This window comes from Salmo salar, chromosome ssa11, assembly GCF_905237065.1.
Source record: "Salmo salar chromosome ssa11, Ssal_v3.1, whole genome shotgun sequence".
Taxonomy (NCBI): domain Eukaryota; kingdom Metazoa; phylum Chordata; class Actinopteri; order Salmoniformes; family Salmonidae; genus Salmo; species Salmo salar.
In genome coordinates this window covers 21,886,732-21,912,265 of record NC_059452.1, presented here as the reverse complement: position 1 = coordinate 21,912,265, position 25,534 = coordinate 21,886,732, and the positions used below count along the sequence as shown (strand labels likewise).

The 25,534-nt window shown below is 46.6% G+C and overlaps 1 protein-coding gene across 4 annotated transcripts in view; it reads left to right on the top strand.

Annotated features, from left to right (window-relative positions):
• LOC106562278 (dysbindin domain-containing protein 1-like) overlaps nt 1-24,495 on the top strand; it is a 38,348-nt gene extending 13,853 nt beyond the window's left edge. For all 4 annotated transcript variants that reach the window (XM_014127049.2, XM_014127050.2, XM_045689183.1 and 1 more), the window contains exons 3-4: nt 3,846-3,983; nt 23,352-24,495. In XM_014127049.2, the coding sequence (XP_013982524.1) occupies nt 3,846-3,983; nt 23,352-23,509 (296 nt within the window). In that variant the 3' untranslated portion in view covers nt 23,510-24,495. The remainder of the gene's footprint in view (nt 1-3,845; nt 3,984-23,351) is intronic.
• The last annotated feature ends 1,039 nt before the right edge of the window (nt 24,496-25,534 follow it).

The window sequence follows — 25,534 nt, the reverse complement described above, 5'->3', positions numbered from 1 at the left end:
GATGGTGTATATACAAATTATTGTATTTTGGAATCTCTCAATGCCAAAAAATGACATTAAACATATTGAGTCATATTGCATCATGTCTGATTCATTCCTGTAACATATACTGCAGTGAATTCTAAACAGTAGAGAGGTTTCATTCTTGTTTTGTAAAGAAATTTAACAATAGAAAACATTGTGTAATGCTACCTGTTGTTAGTGATGTTCAGGTCGTTGTTTTATGAGTGACAGTGTGCTTGTTGGGTGACAACCTTTGCTAGTGTTATGGAAGAATGAGTTGATTTGAGACATGTATGAAGTGTTTTGGGAGTTTTAGTGCATTTTGGATGTGAAATTAACTGCTGTGCCAAGCTAAAAGTTGGTTTGAAGAACTGTGTGAAGAATTTGGAAAAAGTGACTTAAGTATTGAGAAATCGGTCCTAGCGATTGTAAAACAAACTGCAATACGGTCGTGTCCAATTCAATTCCCTGTGTACCGTGTTTGCGCTAGGCTAGTCAAACCATTTCACACCATTATACCTAATTGACCTTATAAGCCCATGTCATCCACGCTGGTAAATATTGCTACATTAATGCATGTCACAACCAGCTAAATACTAAAGATTGTTTACAGAGATGGGCTTTTTTTGATGCAGTGCATCTGAAGCATGGTAAATGGATTCCGTTGATTAATAATATATTTATTTTATATAGCGCTTTTCAAACAATCTCGCTTCAAAAAAATATAAAAAATAATTCAGGGAGCTGGCAGTTCATGGAGCGCTTCATCAGGCAGCTCCGTCTCTGAAGTTCAAATCTACTCCTCCTGTGGGTAGGCTGGAACAGATCCACCGCCCAAAAGTGTAGCACTCACCTGGGTGTAAGCACCTGAGTAACCACCACACCTCAGCAGTAATCAGCAACAGCCTCCTACGAGGCGAGCCTCTGTCATCCCCTCACACCACAGTCTACATACTTCCGGAAACCAGGTGGAACAAACAGCCGGTGAATCATTCAAATTTAGATTGGCTAAGTGAACCAGCAGGCCTGTAGAGATTTGCTCTAAGGGAGGAAACAGCTAGCACACCATGGAGACAGAGCTCTTGACATCCCATAATGCTAATCAGGCCTTTATCACTGCATATGGTTCAGCTGATGCTGTGGAGTTCAGTTAACCCCTCAGACACACACTGACTGACCCGCAGTCTCCCCATCTGTACAGAGATCTGTACAGCAGGCTAGCCCAAAGCCCTAGGGAGGTAGAAGTTGCCCTTAACCAAAGATTGAGGATCAGCTTAACCTCCCCAAATCCTGGCCTTCACCATTAAGGTTGGATAATGTAAAACTAACCTTAGATCAGTGTCAAGTGGCAACTTCCTCCCATTCAGTGAGGGAGGAGTAGTGCAATGGGGCAGCCTGAGCCTCCCACGTCGTTAAATGAGTGGCTCATTAAGCGAAGGTGAGAAAGGAGTGTCTGTTTCTCTGTCTCTGATCCTCCACGGCTGCAGTTGTCTCATTAGAAGACTTTAAACGACAGCGGAATGTCAACCCGCAATATCTTTACCTTCCTCTCCTCTCAACTCTCTCCTCACTGGCGTTCCTCTCATCTTTACTGTCTCCCACTCCTTCTCCTCTACTCTCTCGTTCTACTTGTCCCCTCACATCTCCTCTCATGGGAGCTAGTGTCTGGAACACACAGGCAGATGTAATCAGTATTTATACTGTCTGTGGACAGGTCTGGTACAGAGGAACAAGACAATAGAGATTGATGGTGGATTTTTTATTGTACTTTTCTGCAAGTACTGTACAAAATGTCTCTTGTTGTAGACGTGTGTTGTTGTGAGTAGCAGGGTATCCCAGGCAAAGCAAGGCCACCACTCACTGTAAGAGCCAAAGGTATACAGAGTTTGGCAAACCATCATCCATGTTGGCACCAAGCATTCAGTGACAATAATACTGTAATCCACAGAAGGGCTTACTAGGAAGAGCTTCCAAATTCAAGGTGGAAAGGAGTTGGAGCAGAGATTGATTTATTTGAGCTCACTTTAATCCATTGTCAGGACAATTGTAAAATTCAATTGGCTGGGAACTTCTAGCACCCAATGAAATTCTCAGTCTCAAATCGTCAGTGTAACTCTGCCCATGTCTCCTCACAATGTGTGAAATACAGCAGCGCCACCACCAGGATTATGATTTAGCATGATTATCAACTCTCTCTGACTTATAATCATATGGTTAAAGGTTTTTATCTTCTTAAATCAATGTCTGTGCTATATTTATCAGGAGAGTGAGAGAACAGCGAGAGAATGGAGCTGTGCAGCAGCGGAACAAAGGAGTGTTGAGGAGAGGGCTGTGATCCACCCTGTGGCAGTATTCTGCCTGGCTGGTAGAGAGAAATTAGCTGGGAAACGGTATCCTTAAAAACCATCCACCCCCGCTCTCTCTCTATGCTCAGACACAGCTATATACACCCACTCACAAGCCAAATATACTGGAAAAGTGTTCACAGAGATATGCCTCCACAGCACATACATAAACACACACACATACATGAAGTACATACAGTCCTTTACTATTAACACCACATAGAGCACACGGTCAGCTGTTATGCCTCACCCATGATCGCTAAAGAGTGCCAGCTCCACCCAGCCCAAAGCATTGTGTCAGACAAGCATGGGGCTGTAACACTCCATAGATGCTTAGCAAAGCATGAGTGACGCAAATATACATTTAACTGCCATACTGCATGAATGCTGCCAGTGTGGAATGTTGGGACTGTCATGGTCTTATTTTAACGTGAATAAAAACGGTACATGTTAACGGCACAGTCGTGCCGCTCTGGTGTATCAATAGACATTGGAGCAGGGTCTGGGGTATCGGTGACTTTTGGAATCAAGAACAGGTGCCATACACTCAGGACAGAGGGCGAGGAGAAGGAACAGTCTAACCATGTTGTTTTAATACCCTCTATTTCTAGCTTTCTGGCCCTTGTCCTGATGCTCCAGTCAAACATTGGCTGTTAAGATTGGCATCATTCTGACACAGAGACCCAAATCTCTTCCAAAGGACAGTTCAGCACACAAAGCCAAGCTGTCTCTCTGTGAAACAGATAAAAGAGAGCCTTTCTTTTTATCTTTCTATTACAGTATGGCACAGAGCATCAACACAACACGAGAGATAACTTCCATACCAGGGGTACTGAGAATGAGAGGGAGGGTCAGGAGGGTGTGGAGGGTTGTGTATGTGTGTGTGGGGGAGGGGGTGTTCTGGGTGAGTTGTGTAGACAGCATTGAGTTGTAGTGAGATATTACACATCTACTGGGTTATTATTGAGTTTATCATAAAACCCACCAGCTGCTCCATATTAGTCTGTAACGGCCGTCATATGAAATGGACTAAGGCGCAGCGGGTTGAGTGCTCATTTAAACTTTTATTTAGAACACTAAATAAACAAAACAAGAAAACATACGAACTAACAGTATTGCAGGCTAACACAGCAGTGCAACAACAACTTCCCACCAGGGACAGGTGAAAACAGGGCTACCTAAGTATGACTCTCAATCAGCAACAACGATGTACAGCTGTTCCTGATTGAGAGCCATACCAGGCCAACACAAAGAAATACACAACATAGATAGAGCATAGAAATACACAACATAGAACATAACCAAAACCCCGGAATACTCTAAACAAACACCCCTCTACATAAACACATATATCAACAAACCCTGAACCACATAAAACAAACACCCCCCTGCCACGTCCTGACCAAACTACAATAACAAATAACCCCTTTACTGGTCAGGATGTGACACAGTCCATAACTATGACCTTACTAATTTCCTGTCTCTCTGACCCCGCAGAGCCTCTGAGCAGCGTGTCCTCCCTGGAGGTGCACTTTGACCTCCTGGACCTGACAGAGCTAACCGACATGTCTGACCAGGAGCTGGCTGAGGTGTTCGCTGACTCTGATGAGGAGAACCACAACGAGTCCCCAGCAGGTTAGACCATTTTCAGATACTCAAGATACTCAGATGGCCGCCTCGCTTCGCGTTCCTAGGAAACTATGCAGTATTTTTTATTTTTTATGTGTTATTTCTTATATTGTTACCCCAGGAAATCTTAGGTTTTATTACATACAGTCGGGAGGAACTATTGGATATAAGATCAACGTCAACTTATCAACATTACGACCAGGAATACGACTTTCCCGAAGAAGATCCTCTGTTTGGTCCACCACCCAGGACAATGGATCAGATCCCAGCCGGCGACCCAAAACAACGGCGCCGCAGAAGGGGCAGACGGAGCGGTCTTCTGGTCAGGCTCCGTAGACGGGCACATCGCGCACCGCTCCCGAGTTTACTACTCACCAACGTCCAGTCTCTTGACAACAAGGTAGACGAAATCCGAGCAAGGGTTGCCTTCCAGAGAGACATCAGAGATTGTAACGTTCTTTGTTTCACGGAAACATGGCTCACTCGGGATACGTCATCAGAGTCGGTACAGCCACCTGGTTTCTCCATGCATCGCGCCAACAGAAACAAACATCTCTCTGGTAAGAAGAAGGGTGGGGGTGTATGCCTTATGACTAACAAGACGTGGTGTGATCATAACAACATACAGGAACTCAAGTCCTTTCGTTCACCTGACCTAGAATTCCTTACAATCAAATGCCGACCGCATTATCTACCAAGAGAATTCTCTTCGATCATAGTCACAGTCGTGTATATCCCCCCCCAAGCAGACACATCGACGGCCCTGAAAGAACTTCATTTGACTCTATGTAAACTGGAAACCACATATCCTGAGGCTGCATTTAGGCTAATCTGAAAACAAGGCTCCCTAAATTCTATCAGCATATCGAATGCGCAACCCGGGCTGGCAAAACCCTGGATCATTGTTATTCTAACTTACGCGACGCATATAAAGCCCTCCTGTCACAACTTCCGCCGAAGTCGGTCCCTCTCCTAGTTCAGGCAGCATTCGGCGGTCGACGTCACCGGCCTTCTAGCCATCGCCGATCCACCTTTCATTTTCCAATGGTTTTGTCTTGTCTTCCTTCACACCTGGTTTCAATTCCATCAATTACATGTTGTGTATTTAACCCTCTGTTCCCCCCATGGCCTTGTCCAGAATTGTTTCTTGTAGTGCTTGTGTACGTTATGCTGGTGGATACCGGGTTTTGTTTGACCCATTCATTTGATTGTTCTGTTTACGGTGGTTTTTATGTTTAGTAAACGACACCGTTGTAAATCAGTTTTCGCTCTCCTGCGCCTGACTTTTCTGCCGCCAGTACGCACCACATTACACCTCCCCCGCCCTCCTTTTCGGAAAATCTGACCACGACTCCATTTTGTTGCTCCCAGCCTATAGACAGAAACTAAAACAGGAAGCGCCCATGCTCAGGTCTGTTCAACGCTGGTCCAACCAATTGGATTCCACGCTTCAAGATTGCTTCGATCACGTGGACTGGGATATGTTCCGCATAGCGTCGGACAATAACATTGATGAATACACTGATTCGGTGAGCGAGTTTATTAGCAAGTGCATCGGTGATGTTGTACCCAGAGCGTCTATTAAAACATTCCCCAACCAGAAACCGTGGATTGATGGCAGCAGGGCAAGGTGACCGGAAACATGACCGAATACAAACAGTGCAGCTATTCCTTCCGCAAGGCAATCAAACAAGCTAAGCGTCAGTATATAGACAAAGTAGTCGCAATTCAACGGCTCAGACACGAGAGGAATGTGGCAGGGTCTACAGTCAATCATGGACTACAAAAGGAAAACCAGCCCCATCGTGGACCACGATGTCTTGCTCCCAGACAAACAAAACAACTTCTTTGCTCGCTTTGAGGACAATACAGTGCCATTGACACGGCCCGCTACCAAAACCTGTGGGCTCTCCTTCACTGCAGCCAACGTGAGTAAGACATTTAAACGTGTTAACCCTCGCAAAGCTGCCGGCCCAGACGGCATCCCCAGCCACCTCCTCAGAGCATGCGCAGACCAGCTGGCTGGTGTGTTTACGGACATATTCAATCAATCCTTATCTCAGTCTGCTGTTCCCACATACTTCAAGTGGGCCACCATTGTTCCTGTTCCCAAGAAAGCTAAGGTAACTGAGCTAAATGACTATCTCCCCGTAGCACTCACTTCTGTCATCTTGAAGTGCTTTGAGAGACTAGTCAAGGGCCATATCACCTCCACCCTACCTGACACCCTAGACCCACTCCAATTTGCTTACAGCCCCAATAGGTCCACAGATGACGCAATCGCAATCACACTGCACACTTCCCTAACCCATCTGGACAAGAGGAATACCTATGTAAGAATGCTGTTCATCGACTACAGCTCAGCATTTAACACCATAGTACCCTCCAAACTCGTCATTAAGCTCGAGACCCTGGGTCTCGACCCCGCCCTGTGCAACTGGGTCCTGGACTTCCTGACGGGCCGCCCCCAAGTGGTGAGGTTAGGTAACAACATCTCCACCCCACTAATCCTCAACACTGGGGCCCCACAAGGGTGCGTTCTCAGCCCTCTCCTGTACTCCCTGTTCACCCATGACTACGTGGCCATGCACGCCTCCAACTCAATCATCAAGTTTGCAGACGACACTACAGTGGTAGGCTTGATTACCAACAATGACGAGACGGCCTACAGGGAGTAGGTGAGGGCCCCCGGAGTGTGGTGTCAGGAAAATAACCTCACACTCAATGTCAACAAAACAAAGGAGATGATCTTGGACTTCAGGAAATAGCAGAGGGAGCAGCCCCCTATCCACATCAACGGGACAGTAGTGGAGAAGGTGGAAAGTTTTAAGTTCCTCTGCGTACACATCACGGACAAACTGAAATGGTCCACCCACACAGACAGCGGGGTGAAGAAGGCTCAGCAGCGCCTCTTCAACCTCAGGAGGCTGAAGAAATTTGGCACTCACAAACTTTTACAGATGCACAATCGAGATCATCCTGTCGGGCTGTATCACCGCCTGGTACGGCAACTGCTCCGCCCACAACCGTAAGGCTCTCCAGAGGGTAGTGAGGTCTGCACAATGCATCACCGGGGGCAAACTACCTGCCCTACACCACTTGATGTCACAGGAAGGCCAAAAAGATCATCAAGTACAACAGCCACTGCCTGTTCACCCCGCTATCATCCAGAAGGCGAGGTCAGTACAGGTGCATCAAAGCGGGGACCGAGAGACTGAAAAACAGCTTCTATCTCAAGGCCATCAGACTGTTAAACAGCCATCACTAACATTGAGTGGCTGCTGCCAACATACTGACTCATCTCTAGCCACTTTAATAATGAAAAAAAATGGATGTAATAAATGTATCACTAGCCACTTTAAACAATGTCACTTTATTTAATGTTTACATACCCTACATTACTCATCTCATATATATATACTGTACTCTATACCATCTACTGCATCTTGCCTATGCCGTTCGGCCATCGCTCATTCATATATTTGTGAAATTGTTAGGTTAGATTACTTGTTAGATATTACTGCATGGTCGGAACTAGAAACACAAGCATTTCGCTACACTCGCATTAACATCTGCTAACCATGTGTATGTGACAAATAAAATCTGATTAATCATTCTACTCATTTTTTTTAAACCTTTATTTAACTAGGCAAGTCCGTTAAGAACAAATTCTTATTTACAATGACAGCATAGGAACAGTGGGTTAACTTCCTTGTTCAGGGGCAGAACGTCAGAGTTTTACCTTGGGGAGTCGATCTAGCAATCTTTCGGTAACTGGCCCATTGCTCTAACCACTAGGCTACCAGCCGCCCAATTCATTAACCATTGAATGGTGGATTTGACAACCCTCTTTTTCTCCAACCAAGACAACCCTAGTGTGATGGACTGGCTGAAACATTGTCTTTTTTCGCCTTGAGAGAACCATTACCCAAATTGAATTGCCTCCTACTTGGTTGAACACAGTTGGATGTTAGAGTGTATGTTTTGCTCTCTGCAGGAGACAAAACAGAAACACTATCTCTGTTTACTCTGTTCTCCCTCTAAAAACTCTGTCCACTAGACAGACTCATTTACATATCACCCCATTCTGTAGCATACGACCCCATTACATCAAAATCTAAAAGGTTTAGCTGATCACAAATGTGTGTGTGTGTGTGTGCAGAGGGTCTGTAGAGCAATGAGCACTCTAATAAAAAGCTTACAATTGTGTTCTCTTTGGCTGCAGGGAAAGGGACACATGGGAGAACCCAATAAAACTGCAGCAGCACATTGGATTGAACATTCCTCTGAATTCTTACTGTAATTCAAGCAGTTCTCTATATTTTGTGATAATGACCAAGATACAGCATATTCCTGTTATGCGTCTCTGGGAGATTCTCATTTCAGTTTGTGTCCATGTCAATGTTGATAGTTATTGGCACCAGATCCCAGGCTGGGTGTCTGATACAGCACAATAGACTACCGTAGCATAGCTCTAATTAGCATTAGTTAGAGGGGAGTCTGATTAACCTGTGATCAGGCCCAGCAAACCGGCAACCAGAGGAAACAGGAAATCCATCCCATGTATTATTTATGATCCATAGCCCCATGTTTCCTGCTGAGACGGAGAATGATCCTCATGGAGCTCCACATCATCACTCCATTCAGCTGCTTTACGCTCACACTCTCACCTCATCTCTATTAAGAAGAGATATGCGTGACTTGGGAACGGTACTAAGATGTTTACTTTACAATACACCTGTTCTAAACTCATGTACGTTCTCAGCATGGGGAACCACAGAGAGCTATGTTCAGCTCTATGTGTGGGATATTAAAATAACCTTACAAAGGTGCACTTTAAGAAATACAGCAATCTTGCTTAGATATCACCCACGCTCCTTCTCCTTATTGCCCCCAGGATTGAACCGTGCCAATTTATCACATTACTCCCCATAAAAAGGCATTGCGTTGCTCCCTTGTCTGACCTTAGCCCGTAAGTCAGGGGTTCCAAACTTTTATGGCCCACGACCACATTTTGATACTGGAAGATTTTCGTGACCCCCAACCATGTGAAAAAAAATTATGTAATTAACAGCCAATGTTAACTTTTTTATTTGGGGCTATGGCAGTCAATTGAAAACATTCTAACAGTATTTTTGATTGTCTTCTCAACTCACCATCACATACTTTTTATGTGGGGCTATGACAGTCAACTGCAAATGAGTCTGACATAATGTATCTTTTCTCACCACCACTAATGAGATGGTTGTACCTGATGCACGTTTTGGCGTCGGAGCTTCTCAAAGTCCGGGGACACGTTCGATAGTGCGCACCTCATATCTGCTGTCGCATCCAACCTGGACCGATATTTGGTTTTAATGCAGACGAGAGCACTGAATGCAGCTTCATACAGATATAAGCTGGCAAAGGGTACCATGAGTTTCATGGTGCTTTTAAGACAACTGGGAACTCAGTCAAATAATGATGTCAGTGATCTTCAGGAAAGTCGGAGCTCTAAGAGGCCCGAGTTCCAAAGTTGGATGACCATTCAAAACGATTTTTTCAGTCGGAGATAGTTTTTTTCAGAGTTCCCAGTTCTCTTGAATGCACTGAAGTCAGAAGTCAGAAATTGCTGAGTTCCCAGTTGTTTTGAATGCGGCATTAATGTCAGAGGGAGACAGCAGAGTATTCCCTTTGAGTTAGGAACCAAAACTCCTCTGTAGTGATCTATGAATGACAGCTCAATCAGCTATTCGATTTCACTTACCAGCATGTCAATTGACCCAGGATCACAGTCAAATGGATTGGGAAGTAGGTGCCAAAGTGCTCTTCCAAGCGTTGGAGGTGAGCAGTCATCACTCGTGTGGGACACTTACTGATGCTGTTTTCTGTTAGAAACATGCACAGCTGAGGGAAGGGGGCATGGTTCACTTTTGAATGACTCTCTCCAATAAGAATCCTTTCCTATGAATCCACTGATTCGGTCACTCATCTGTAGGTTTTTGTATTTCCCCTGCATGCTTGTGTACAGTTTCCCAAATACGTATGTTACACAGGCAAGGAGACACATTTTATTTTCATTACACAGAAAGTCAACCAAGTCTGTTTTTTTACATCCATTGTGAATGACAACAGTTCCTCTCTAATGAAAAAAATCTTTCCAACACTCCCCCTTGATAACCACCAAACGTCGGTGTGAAATAGAACATTGTCATGCTCTGATCCCATATCTCCACATAGTTTTGCCAACAGGCGTGAGTGCAGTGGATGTGGTTTGATATAGTTTACAATCAAAGTTACCTGCTGCAGTATATCTCTGAGTTCTGTAATCAGCTTTTTTGCCCCCAATTGCTCTCGGTGTGTCATACAATGCGTCCATATGGCAGAGGGAGACATTCATAACTAGAGTGTGACGGCCTGCCTGCCGTCCTGCCATAGATGGAGCCCCATCTGTGCAAAAGCCCACCATTTGATCCCAGGGAATCAGTTTTTCATCAATATAGCCACACAGCACACTGAACATCCCCTGTGTCGTTTCATGCTCGGGAATCATGAGACAGAACAGTATGTCCTCGTGAATAGCATCCCCCGACATGTACAGCGAACAGAAGTCAATGCATGGGCATCTCGGCCTTCACAACTAACGTCCATTTGGAGAGCATAAACTGGGGAGTTTTTGAGTCGTTCAGTCAGAGTTTCCTCTTGTTTGCTAGAGATAGCATCAATTCTTTGTTTAACAGTGTTTTCTGACAAAGGTATTGATGTGAGTTTCTGTGCCTCTGCCTCCCCACACATTGTTTTCGCCATATCAATAGCGGACGGTAATATCAATGTCTCTGCAGTAGTGTGTGGTTTCATAGCATAGCGGGCCTAGCCATTCACCGTGGGAACCATTCAAGTGCAACGGTGAAGTGCAGCCTATTCACATGATCTAAGGGAACTCTCTGGTTGAATTGAATATTTGAATAATTTTCATTTACATTTTTAAGGTTAACCACATTTCAATGATTTTGAGACACAAAGACGTTGTTATAATATATAAATATACTTGCCGGGATTTTGGAAATTCTCCCGCGACCCCATTTTCATATCAGGCAACCCCATACGGGGTCGCAACACTTAGCTTGGGAACCGCTGCCGTAAGTGCATGCATGTATCTACACAGCCTTAATGTATCTCTGTTTCTCTGTCATACACACACACACACATACATAAACACACACACACACACACACACACACACACACACACACACACACACACACACACACACACACACACACACACACACACACACACACACACACATAAACACACACACAACTCAGGCTGCTTTAATCACTGCATTGTGCTGTACCCCATAACCTCCTCCTAGATTATAATTCCACTGAGGGGGAGGAGGAGGGGGCACCTGACTAGGTAGATCAGTGTGCTGGGGACCCCTAGTGACAGATAGAGAGATGAAGAGAGAGGCGGGAGGCGGGGAGGGGAGAAAGGGAGGGAGAGGGAGCATTAAAAAAGGGGAGCGGCAGAAATAGAGGGAGAGAAGGAGCATTAAAAAAAGAGAGCGAGAGAGGGAGAAACATGAAATAGAAATACATGAGAGGTGGTGATTTTCCCTCCACCCCAGCAAGGTTTCCCATTTCTCCACAAGAGACTTATGGCTCCCTGAGCTCCAGTGAATATGCCAGATATCCTGGTCCTGACGGCAGGACCTCACCACAGGGCTCGTATAAACCAACCACAGCTGCTGCTACCGGAGCAACACAGCCATAAAACTCACAGGGAGAACAACAGACTGTCCCCAGCCATCCAGCTATAGCCTCTGATATAGTGCAGCAGTTTTACTGACGAATCGGACAATAAAAAGCCCAGCAGGAGGAATAAGCAGCGTCGTGTGATGACCATAATCTCACTCAGAGGGGTGTTACTGTCGATGAGGTCAGGGACCGTGCGGTGATTTTAAGTGTCGTATTAAGACCTATGGCTGGTGAAAGGGAGTCAGGACTAGGGTACTAAGATAGCAGAGTGGTGGTAAATGTGATCAAAACATATTGTCCCACTGTGTAATACAGACCCTGATAAAAGTGTTTATTTTCACATCCATACAGTGCATTCAGAAAGTATGCAGACCCCTTGACCTGTTCCATATTTTTTTGTCACAGCCTTACTTTAAAATGGATTAAACTATTTTTTTCTTCATCAATCTACACACAATATCCCATAATGATGAAGTGTAAACAGGTTTTTCGAAATTTTGGCAAATGAATATAAAAAAAGACGGAAATACCTTACTTATTTACATAAGTATTCAGACTCTTTGCGATGAGACTCCAAAATTGAGTGCATCGGTGCATCCTGTTTCCATTGATTATCCTTGAGATGTTTCTACAACTTGATTGGAGTCCACCTGTAGTAAATAATACTGATTGGACATGATTTGGAAAGGCACACACCTGTCTATATAAGGTCCCACAGTTGACAGGGCATGTCAGAGCAAAACCAAGACATGAGGTTGAAGAAATGGTCCGTAGTGCTCAGAGACAGGATTGTGTAGAGGCACAGATCTGGGGAAGGGTACCAAAAAATGTCTGCAGCATTGAAGGTCCCCAAGAACACAGTGGCCTCCATCATTCTTAAATGGAAGTTGTTTGGAACCACCAAGACTCTTCCTAGAGCTGGCCGCCCAACCAAACTGAGAAATCGGGGGAGAAGGTTCTTGGTCAGGGAGGTGACCAAGAACCCGATGGTCACTCTGACAGAGCTCCAGAGTTCCTCTGTGGAGAGAGAATAACCTTCCAGAAGGACAACCATCTCTGCAATCAGGCCTTTATGGTAGAGTGGCCAGATGGAAGCCACTCCTCAGTGAAAGGCACATGACAGCCCATTTGGAGTTTTCCAAAAGGCACCTAAAGGACTCTCAGACCATGAGAAACAAGATTCTCTGCTCTGATGAAACCAAAATTGAACTCTTTGGCCTGAATGCAAAGCATCACATCTGGAGGAAACCTGGCACCATCCCTACAGTGAGCTCCAGAGTTCCTCTGTGGAGACTAGTCAGTGGCAGGGACTGGGAGACTAGTCAGGATTGAGGGAAAGATGAACGGAGCAAAGTACAGAGAGATCCTTGATGAAAACCTGCTCCAGAGCGCTCAGGACCTCAGACTGGGGAGAAGGTTCACCTTCCAACAGGACAACACTCCTAAGCACACAGACAAGACAACGCAGGAGCGGCTACGGGACAAGTCTCTGAATGTCCTTGAGTGGCCCAGCCAGAGCCCGGACTTGAACCTGATCGAAAATCTCTGGAGAGACCTGAAAATAGCTGTGCAGCGATTCTCCCCATCCAACCTGACAAAGCTTGAGAGGATCTGCAGAGAAGAATGGGAGAAACTCCGCAAATTCAGGTGTGCCAAGCTTGTAGCGTCATACCCAAGAAGACCCTGGCTGTAAACGGTGCCAAAGGTACTTCAACAAAGTACTGAGTAAAGGGTCTGAATACTTATTTGAATGTGATATACCTGTTTTTGCTTTGTCATTATGGGGTATTGTGTGTAGATTTATGAGAGGGAAAAACAATTTAATCAATTTTAGAGTAAGGCTGTAATATAACAAAATGTGGAAAAAGTCAAGGTGTCTGAATACTTTCCGAATGCACTGTATGTAACTGTATGTATGCCCCTTTACATTATGTTGAATTGGATAAAGTTGGTCTTCCTCCACTGTGATCTATCTGCATTCAGTAGATGTATGCTGGTATGCTGGTTTGCATCTTATCTTTATTGCCAAGTAGCTTGAAGTGCTTTGTCATTGGCTGGTGTTCTCTATTTCCCACTCATAGATCAGACAGTGACTCTGGGGATCTCTGACTCACTCCAGCAGTGGCACGCTGTGCTCAGATATGAGTGTGTTTTGTGTTCGGACTCAAGACGGGATACAGACATTTAACATTTACATTTAAGTCATTTAGCAGACGCTCTTATCCAGAGCGACTTACAAATTGGTGCATTCACCTTAATATCCAGTGGAACAACCACTTTACAATAGTGCATCTAAATATTTTAAGGGGGGGGGTTAGAAGGATTACTTTATCCTATCCCAGGTATTCCTTGAAGAGGTGGGGTTTCAGGTGTCTCCGGAAGGTGGTGATTGACTCCGCTGTCCTGGCGTCGTGAGGGAGCTTGTTCCACCATTGGGGTGCCAGAGCAGCGAACAGTTTTGACTGGGCTGAGCGGGAACTGTGCTTCCTCAGAGGTAGGGAGGCGAGCAGGCCAGAGGTGGATGAACGGAGTGCCCTTGTTTGGGTGTAGGGCCTGATCAGAGCCTGAAGGTACGGAGGTGCCGTTCCCCTCACAGCTCCGTAGGCAAGCACCATGGTCTTGTAGCGGATGCGAGCTTCGACTGGAAGCCAGTGGAGAGAGCGGAGGAGCGGGGTGACGTGAGAGAACTTGGGAAGGTTGAACACCAGACGGGCTGCGGCGTTCTGGATGAGTTGTAGGGGTTTAATGGCACAGGCAGGGAGCCCAGCCAGCAGCGAGTTGCAATAATCCAGACGGGAGATGACAAGTGCCTGGATTAGGACCTGCGCCGCTTCCTGTGTGAGGCAGGGTCATACTCTGCGAATGTTGTAGAGCATGAACCTACAGGATCGGGTCACCGCCTTGATGTTGGTGGAGAACGACAAGGTGTTGTCCAGGGTCACGCCAAGGCTCTTAGCACTCTGGGAGGAGGACACAAGGGAGTTGTCAACCGTGATGGCGAGATCATGGAACGGGCAGTCCTTCCCCGGGAGGAAGAGCAGCTCCGTCTTGCCGAGGTTCAGCTTGAGGTGGTGATCCGTCATCCACACTGATATGTCTGCCAGACATGCAGAGATGCGATTCGCCACCTGGTTGTCCGAAGGGGGAAAGGAGAAGATTAATTGTGTGTCATCTGCATAGCAATGATATGAGAGACCATGTGAGGATATGACAGAGCCAAGTGACTTGGTGTATAGCGAGAATAGGAGTGGGCCAAGAACAGAGCCCTGGGGGACACCAGTGGTGAGAGCACGTGGTGCGGAGACAGATTCTCGCCACGCCACCTGGTAGGAGCGACCTGTCAGGTAGGACGCAATACAAGCGTGGGCGGCGCCGGAGATGCCCAGCTCGGAGAGGGTGGAGAGGAGGATCTGATGGTTCACGGTATCAAAGGCAGCAGATAGGTCTAGAAGGATGAGAGCAGAGGAGAGAGAGTTAGCTTTAGCAGTGCGGAGAGCCTCCGTGACACAGAGAAGAGCAGTCTCAGTTGAATGCCCAGTCTTGAAACCTGACTGATTAGGATCAAGAAGGTCATTCTGAGAGAGATAGCAAGAGAGCTGGCCAAGGACGGCGCGTTCAAGAGTTTTGGAGAGAAAGGAAAGAAGGGATACTGGTCTGTAGTTGTTGACATCGGAGGGATCGAGTGTAGGTTTTTTCAGAAGGGGTGCAACTCTCGCTCTCTTGAAGACGGAAGGGACGTAGCCAGCGGTCAAGGATGAGTTGATGAGCGAGGTGAGGTAGGGGAGAAGGTCTCCGGAAATGGTCTGGAGAAGAGAGGAGGGGATAGGGTCAAGTGGGCAGGTTGTTGGGCGGCCGGCCGTCACAAGACGCGAGATTTCATCTGGAGAGAGAGGGGAGAAAGAGGTCAAAGCACAGGGTAGGGCAGTGTGAGCAGTACCAGCAGTGTCGTTTGACTTAGCAACGAGGATCGGATGTCGTCAACCTTCTTTTCAAAATGGTTGACGAAGTCATCCGCAGAGAGGGAGGAGGGGGGGGGAGGAGGATTCAGAAGGGAGGAGAAGGTAGCAAAGAGCTTCCTAGGGTTAGAGGCAGATGCTTGGAGTTTAGAGTGGTAGAAAGTGGCTTTAGCAGCAGAGACAGAAGAGGAAAATGTAGAGAGGAGGGAGTGAAAGGATGCCAGGTCCGCAGGGAGGCGAGTTTTCCTCCATTTCCGCTCGGCTGCCCGGAGCCCTGTTCTGTGAGCTCGCAGTGAGTCGTCGAGCCACGGAGCAGGAGGGGAGGACCGAGCCGGCCTGGAGGATAGGGGACAGAGGAAATCAAAGGATGCAGAGAGGGAGGAGAGGAGGGTTGAGGAGGCAGAATCAGGAGATAGGTTGGAGAAGGTTTGAGCAGAGGGAAGAGATGATAGGATGGAAGAGGAGAGAGTAGCGGGAGAGAGAGAGCGAAGGTTGGGACGGCGCAATACCATCCGAGTAGGGGCAGAGTGAGAAGTGTTGGATGAGAGCGAGAGGGAAAAGGATACAAGGTAGTGGTCGGAGACTTGGAGGGGAGTTGCGATGAGATTAGTGGAAGAACAGCATCTAGTAAAGATGAGGTCAAGCGTATTGCCTGCCTTGTGAGTAGGGGGGGAAGGTGAGAGGGTGAGGTCGAAAGAGGAGAGGAGTGGAAAGAAGGAGGCAGAGAGGAATGAGTCGAAGGTAGACGTGGGGAGGTTAAAGTCACCCAGAACTGTGAGAGGTGAGCCATCCTCAGGAAAGGAACTTATCAAGGCGTCAAGCTCATTGATGAACTCTCCAAGGGAACCTGGAGGGCGATAAATGATAAGGATGTTAAGCTTGAAAGGGCTGGTAACTGTGACAGCATGGAATTCAAATGAGGAGATAGACAGATGGGTCAGGGGAGAAAGAGAGAATGTCCACTTGGGAGAGATGAGGATTCCAGTGCCACCACCCCGCTGGCTCGATGCTCTAGGGGTATGCGAGAACACGTAGTCAGACGAGGAGAGAGCAGTAGGAGTAGCAGTGTTATCTGTGGTAATCCATGTTTCCGTCAGCGCCAGGAAGTCTAGGGACTGGAGGGTAGCATAGGCTGAGATGAACTCAGCCTTGTTGGCCGCAGACCGGCAGTTCCAGAGGCTGCCGGAGACCTGGAACTCCACGTGGGTCGTGCGCGCTGGGACCACCAGGTTAGAGTGGCAGCGGCCACGCGGTGTGGAGCGTTTGTATGGCCTGTGCAGAGGAGAGAGGACAGGGATAGACAGACACATAGTAGACAAGCTACAGAAGAGGCTACGCTAATGCAAATGAGATTGGAATGACAAGTGGACTACACGTCTCGAATGTTCAGGAAGTTAAGCTTACGTTGCAAAAATCTTATTGACTAAAATGATACAGTACTGCTGGCTGGTGGAGTAGGCTAGCTAGCAGTGGCTGCGTTGTTGACTTTGAACGTGTAGCTGGCTAGGTAACCTCGGTGGTTTCAGTACTACACCTTGTCATGATACAAAGCAACTTTGTAGCTAGCTAGCTAACATAACACTAATCAAGACGTTCCTTGTAGTGTATTTAGTTTCAACAATGCTGCTCGTCGGTAATAGTAGGCTGGGTTAGGAAAAATGGCGTCGCGGGGGACGGAAATAGCTGGCTAGCTAACCTCGATGGCTGGCTAGCTAGCTAACAATTATCAAGCTATGACAAAGACAACTAAGTAGCTAGCTAGGTAACACTGCACTAGTCAAATCGTTCCGTTGTAAAGTATTAGTATCTACAGCGCTGCTAGTCGGTAACGGTTGGCTAGCTGGCAGTGGGTTAATGATGACTAGGTGTGTTGAGTAAGTCTGGCGCCGCGTCGCGCTGGCTAGCTCACCTCGATAATACTCAAACTCAAACTACACAATTATCTTAGAATTATCTTAGATACAGAGACAGCAAAGACAACTATGTAGCTGGCTAACTAACACTAACACCACACTAATCAAGTCGTTACGTCGTTACGTTGTAATGTAATAGTTTCTGCGGTGCTGCTAGTCGGTAGAAGTTGGCTAGCTAGCAGTGATGACTAGCTAGCTAGCAGCTAGCAGTGTTGACTACGTTAGGAGGACGAAGATAGCTAGCCACGATAATTACTCAGTTACTCTAAACTACACAATTATCTTTGATACAAAGACGGCTATGTAGCTAGCTAAGAAGAATTGCTCAGATCAAACAAATCAAGCCGTTGTAATGTAGTGAAGTGTAATATTACCTGTGGAGCGAAGCGTGGTGCGACTGCTCGCTCCAAACCGGAAGTTGGGAAAAAAATACAGAGATACACATACCCATGCAAATACGCACATACCCATACACACACTCACACACACATGCATGACTAACGACTAAAGCTTCTCCCCAGTGTCCTGGACAGACTATCCAGACTGTACAGCTTCTCCCCAGTGTCCAGGTCAGACTATCCAGACTGTACAGCTGCTCCCCAGTGTCCAGGCCAGACTATCCAGACTGTACAGCTGCTCCCCAGTGTAAAGCCGTGGGTAAGTTGGAGGTAAGAGTAGAATGGCTGGGGAAAAGCGAGGAGAGGAGAAGGTGAGGGATGGTGTTGGGGAAGAGGGTGAATGGAGGGTTAGTCAAAGGTAAAAGGAGAGAGGGGAGGAAGAAGGTGAGGGATGGTGTTGGGGAAGAGGGTGAATGGAGGGTTAGTCAAAGGTAAAAGGAGAGAGGGGAGGAAGAAGGTGAGGGAGGGTGTTGGGGAAGAGGGTGAATGGAGGGTTAGTCAAAGGTAAAAGGAGAGAGGGGAGGAAGAAGGTGAGGGATGGTGTTGGGGAAGAGGGTGAATGGAGGGTTAGTCAAAGGTATAAGGAGAGAGGGGAGGAAGAAGAGGGGAAGACCAAGGGGAGAGTGGGATAGTGAGATTGGTTTGTGTGGGAAACGGAAGGGGAGGAGGAAAGGAAGATAGGGGAGGCTGAGGGAGTTCACTCTGAATACAGTCCTGAATTATTCACTGTTCTCAGCTGGATACAAGGCCAGGACTCTCCTGAGCTGTAGATACTGTTATCATCATCAGGCCTTAAACAAACTGACTACACACTTACACATTATTTATGTATACCTCTTATTTTCTTCTATTTTTCCTCTCTTTTCCTTCCCTTTCCTTTCTTTTCTTTCCATTTTGTTTTCTTTCCATTTCTTCCTCTCCTCTCATCTCCTCTCATCTCCTCTCCAACTGTATATTGGACAGATGGGGGTAATGAAAGCTGTGTGGGCACTTATGTTTTGGACACCTGCCAGTCAGGACAGCCCAGGGATCAGAGGTGGCAGATGAGATGTTCAGGAGAAATGGAGGGGATGGGGGGGATGAGGAGGAGATGAAGGGATGAAGGCCAGAGAGGGTTAGAGGAGTGAGGGAGGACCAGAGGAGAATTGGAGGACAATAAATTAGATTAGCTAAATGTGTACAGCTGCATTGGTAGGCCCCCACCCAATCTCACCCCTCTGAACAGTCAGTATCTGCATCTGTTCTGTGTATGTGAAATAGACGGATAACAAGAGGTGACATACCAGATCTCTACAGAGACCATTATCACCTCAGCCTTTTTAAACTACAAACCCCAGGATCACTTTCACCACATTAAAGCCCATTTGAGAGAGGAGTGAGGCAGTAGGATGGAGTTGCCCCTAGACACTGATATAGTATATGGTACATTTTGTGTTTCCCCCCCAATGGTTAAGATTAGTATAGGCTGAGGGAAAGCTGATCCCAGATCTATGTGGGAGTGAGTCATCTCCTCTGCAGTGTTCTCCAGGAGAGCCCAGGCTCTGACAGTCACGCCCTGTGATGACACAGGAGGACAGAGGGAGGACACTGCAGCTCTTACTGTCACCACTTTACCAGAGAGAGTCACAGGCTAGGTGGTCTCATTACCATATAGCATATACCATTTGCTGCCTTCAAATCTACTACCATTGAAGGGGGATGGGCAACGCATGGAGACGGGGCTTGGTGATGTTCTCAGATCAATCCAATCTGTGTGTTTTGATGCTGTGGTTCCTCAGTGTTAACAAGGCAGGTTGAAGCTTTCCAAGCAGACAAAAATAACACAGCTACCCCCTATACTGTAGCAGCAGCTATGGGCAAGACTGCGGGGAAAACATTTCCATTCAGGGTAACTGTAGTAGTCTTGCTCATAAATCTTTAGGAGTCCACTGGGGCCTCTGAAAGGACTGCACAAAGAGGGGTCCCATAATTGATGTCCCAGTCCCAACACACACACACACACACACACACACACACACACACACACACACACACACACACACACACACACACACACACACACACACACACACACACACACACACACACACACACACACACACACACACAGTAACCAGGTGTAACATACACGGTACACACAGCGTGTTGGAACCATACTAGCATTGTGTTTCCCAGTGGTTTAAGAGCCTTTGTAAAGCACAGGCTGGTATTTTCTATGGACTTTGTTTTCACAGCAACACACTGGTTGTGGAATCTGATGGAGCCAACAGCACAGAAGGGCTTCTGAGACAGAGAGGTTTAGTACAGCTAGACACTGCAGACATGGTGGCTGGGAGGGAGGGAGGGAGGCAGGGAAGCAGGGAGGCAGGCATGGAGGCAGGGAGACAGGGAGGGAGGCAGGAAGGGAGGGAGAGTGGGGCAGGGAGGGAGGAAGGGAGACATAACAAGGATGTGATAGAAGGGGGGGTCCTTTGTGGGCTGATGGTGGACTGAGTTGATATTTGTTCTGAACTAAATGGGACTCTCAAGGGAGTTGGTTATGAGTAGGTCCTGAGCAATAGGGAAAGGGGTGGCTGGTGGTCCTGATATGGTCTGAGGGTAAGGGATGTTGAATGAGAGATACATACAGGTGTGTGTTTGTGGGGTGAGAGTCTCATCCTCTGATCCGTCTCTGTCAGAACCCTGCAGGGAGAAGAGGAGGCTTTTCCTGCATCCATATTCATAGAGCTGTCAATCACAAAACACTGACCAGGGATGGGCTGACTCATACTGCAACTATAGCATTCTAGTCACACACAGAGATTGACAGGGATACAGATAGAGACATGCTGGTAGAGATGCAGAGACACATCATGAAGGTAGGGACATACACACACAAGGACCAGCGGTGGCAGATACAAAGTTGAATTAACAAGCACTCACTCAAACAGAGCCTTTCAGGATGCTGAGGAGGCTCTTGTCCCTCCCATTAAAATCCAAAGGAAGCACCATCAATCTTCAGGGATCAATACCATCAATGTTGTGTGTGTGTGTGTGTGTGTGTGTGTGTGTGTGTGTGTGTGTGTGTGTGTGTGTGTGTGTGTATGTATGTGTGCGTGTTTTCGTGTGTACGCTTGTGCAAACATACATCACTGCTGGTTGATCTATAGTTACAGCATTTCACTTATGGAGAGTGAGAGCTGGGACTTGCCTTATCATTAGACAGTAATTGCATTGATATGTGTGCAGTAAAGGAGGGTTAAAAAGTGTGTCCAGCTACACTTAATCCTGTGATCTCTGTGGTAGTGAACAGCACCACCAAGTGGTGTAAAGAGACAGTGCCTCTTCATTTCATATGCCTCTTTCTACGACCAATATTCGTGTGAACCTGCTTGGCACTGGTCCCTTCTGTGCACTCAAGGACATGCAGATGAACACATATGAGGGGAGGGGATTGATTCAAGATTAAAGACAGTGGGGAGATGGACACAAAGAAAGAGAGGTACAGGGAGAGGGACAGAAAAAGAAAAGGGTGTAGTAGGGGAGAGAGAGAGAGAGAGAGAGAGAGAGAGAGAGGGAGAGAGATTAAGTGCAGCATCCTATTTGCCAAAACATTTCACAAACACATTCCTCTGATGTCATCACCTAAACACCAATCAGCTTCTCATTTCTACTCACCCTAGTAGTTAGCGAACCAATCATATTCTCTATCCATGATATCACCACTCCACAAAACTGAAGTAGAATCTCTATCTAGCATGCTGATGGCTATAGACCGAAGAGACACCGGAGAGCTGTGTAGTGGTTTTGAGAACTGAAGAACAAACAGACAGGCACGATGAATGGTGGAGTTCTGCTGCCTCGAGACACCGAAAAATAAGTGTGAGACAAATGTCTGTGACAGCTCAATCAAGCAGCCATTGTGAGCATAATGAACTGGAGAAAACAGCCAGCAGGCTAAATGAAGCTGATGATTGGAGGAGAGGTGACCATGTGACTGTTTTAGATCAATAACAATGACATGAGAGATGAGAAGCAGAGACATCATACTAAAATGATCTATCATCTACTGCACACGTAGGCACGCACACACACGCACGCACGCACACACACACACAGCGCTCCTAGTTTTCTAAACTCCATTTCTCTTGGGATTCGGTGTCCTTGAGCCACATACATGTATAGGCTCCACATTAACATACACTAACGCATACTCAGCTCACTGCACACTGCCTCTCTGACAGAGTACTTCATAGTTTCATCTGCCTCTATATTCAGAGCAACTATATCATGCTGTAAGGACCTTTGCAGAATCCCAGAGGAATAGGTCATGTGGAGCTGCATGAACTAAATTATATTCTGTTCTTTACTGTGTTTGCGAACGGGATGCCTTTCAACCATAGCCAGTTGATCTATTCTACAGTAGGGAAACAAACTGCACTCACTGTACCACTGCATGCTGTTCTAAACTATTTTTGGAGAACCTTGGGCAAATATAATTGACTGAAGTGGCATAGAGAAAGGAAGCTTTTAGAGGCATTAGGTGACTTCAGGGAGTTGACAGCCCCTGCTGACTTGATTTACTTTGCTAAATGAGTTACAGTATGGTGACCATTGGTGGAGGTGGCAGGTAGCCTAGCGGTTAAGATCGTTCCACAGGAATGCTGGCCCATGTTGACTCCACTGCTTCCCCCAGTTGTGTCCATTTGGCTGGATGTCCTTTGGTGGTGGACCATTCTTGATACACATGGGAAACTGTTGAGCGTGAAATACCCAGCCGCTTTGCAGTTCTTGACACACTCAAACCAGTGGGCCTGGCACCTACTACCATATCCTGTTCAAAGGCACTTACATATTTGGCCTTGCCCATTCACCCTCTAAATGGCACACATACACAATCCATGTCTTAATTGTCTAAAGGCTTAAAAATATTTGATATTTATTTAACCTGTCTCCTCACCTTCACCTACACAGATTGAAGTGGATGTAACAAGGAATAACAATAAGGGATCATAGCTTTCACCTGGAATCACCTGGTCAGTCTATGTCATTGAAATGTTCCTAATGTTTTGTCCACTCAGTGTATACTGTATGCTATCCATGTGACAGACGGGAAGTTGTGGAAACTTAATCCAGGGCCTCTGGGTTACGTGGTCAGCATGTTTGAGCTGTATAGAGCGGTTCACAACATACATGTCCCCTAGGCTGTTTTTGTTCCATAAACATATCAGGATATGTGAGAGGCGTGCACCTTGACCTCACCTTGAGTGTACATGAGTTTTATGTGTGTGGTCTGTATGTCTGTATGTGTGTGATCCATAACTTACCCCCTCTCATCACATGTATGTCATGTGCATAGCTTGACCCTTCTACTCATTACCATCCCCAGGCCACCACCAGCCACCCCTGCCCAGAGGAGGCTACATGCGCTCCCCCTCGTGGACCCGTTGCAGCAAGGCTGAGCTCCCCAGGGAGAGGAAGCACCACAGCGACTCCGACACCACCGCAGAGCCCTTAATGAAGCTGGAGAGGCCTAAGCAGCCCTGAGAGCCCACGGTCTGGCCCGGAAAGAGAGAGGCCCAGAGCGGACACACCGAGAGCGGGCACAGAGACCACACCAACTGCCCCAACCCCTGCGTCGGGCACTGAGGCAACCATGGTGCTGAAGACACTACAGACAGACTGAGCTCTCGACGCTGTGCACTGTATTATAAACTTAACATGAAACAACGGCTGTGAGTGAAATACACACAGACACAGATGCAAACACACACAAAATGACACACGGACATCTGCAAAACCACACACACGTACACACATGCTATTTATTGTGTTTTCCATGCAAGGGGTTCCTCTGGCACAAACACTGGAGGGCCACTGTGCTTTTTGAGGCTTTGTTTGGGGTGAACATCAGGGTATAAGGCTGTCCCAGTGTGGGGAGAATGCTTGGCTAAATGCCTCCCCATCCCTGCAGCATCTTAAGGGTGGAGAGTGGGCTTGGAGGGGTGGGACGGACCCTGAAATCTGTGACAACCTCGGCTACAAAATATCATCTGGCGAGGTTAAGGAGAATACCCACTCCAGTCAAATAAATTACTGGAATATGGAGGTCATTATGCGATAGTACAGCAGGCAATCTGGAAGTCTTCTTTGTAATTAGAATAAGAGTCCAACCTGAATCTATTGCACAATGTTCTTCCTTAAAGTGCCAGGGCCATCTGCTCTCTCTGAATGACTTTCTGTAGGCTCTCTGTAGGTTGTAACTAACAGGAGACAATGGGTAGCGTTTCAGTGGGGCCCCTCTCCATCGCTCTCTCTTCTTTCCTTCCTCTCCCTCTCTCTTCTACCTCTCTCTACCGGAGAGGAAACCTGTGTGGCCACAGTAAACTAAATGTATTTGCAGATATGATATGAGATACGACAGCAGCCCTTCTCCCCAACATTACATTCAACACTGTGGATCTTGTCCTTTGCCAAACCAAGTGATGTGGGGATGGGTGGTGAAAAAAAATAAAGAATTTCATGCAAACAAAGTGAATTTTCTCTGTGGGGGATTTTTGCATTAGAGCACTAACCAAACATTGTGCAGCTGTAGGTTGTCTGATAGGGTATTACGAACAGCAGTCTGAGCTTTCCATTATTTATGCTCAACAGACCAAACAAACAAACTCTCTCGGATTCCTGCCAGGAACACTGTGGAAGAAAACCAGCATCAGCAACATGAAAACAGTTCAATTGAAACCACATTGAAATACTTCAGAGAACACACTTAATCACACAGTGGACAGAGAAGTATTGAAAAGCAATAATGCTTAAACTTTCAAAGGAATAACTTTAATTTACTCTCGTCAGCTTCGCCAAAATCAATGGGCTCTGGCACCTCTGTAGAGATTTTAAAATGTCTGCAGGTTCCTAACTGTGAAAATAGAGGGCAGAACAGAATAAAGTGGGGAATGCAGATAGACTTACAGTATACAGTCATACACATATCCATAAACAGATTTATACCATGGCATTGTTGAATACTTGTTTCTGATTGGCTTGAAGTACATTCTGGAGTGTGCATTATTTAAGTGATAATGCCCAAGAAGCTGGTGTTTGGAGGATATATTGGTACAGGTGCTGTTAGGCCCGAGACTAAGTGGAGGGCCGGCAAACCGTGCCAATATATGCTCCAAACACCGGCTTCGAAGGCTTTATCACTTTTATACAACGGGTTACCAACATATTATGGGCTCTCCAGAGGGTGGTGCGGTCTGCACAACACATCACCAGGGTCAAACGACCTGCCCTCCAGGACACCTACAGCACCCGATGTCACAGGAAGGCCAAAAAGATCATCAAGGACAACAACCACCCGAGCCACTGCCTGTTCACCCCGCTATCATCCAGAAGGCAAGGTCAGTACAGGTGCATCAAAGCTGGGACCGAGAGACTGAAAAATAGCTTCTATCTCAAGGCCATCAGACTGTTAAACAGCCATCACTAACACAGAGAGGCTGCTGCCTACATACAGACTTGAAATCAGTAGCCACAAATGGATCACTATTCACTTTATTAATGCCACTTTAA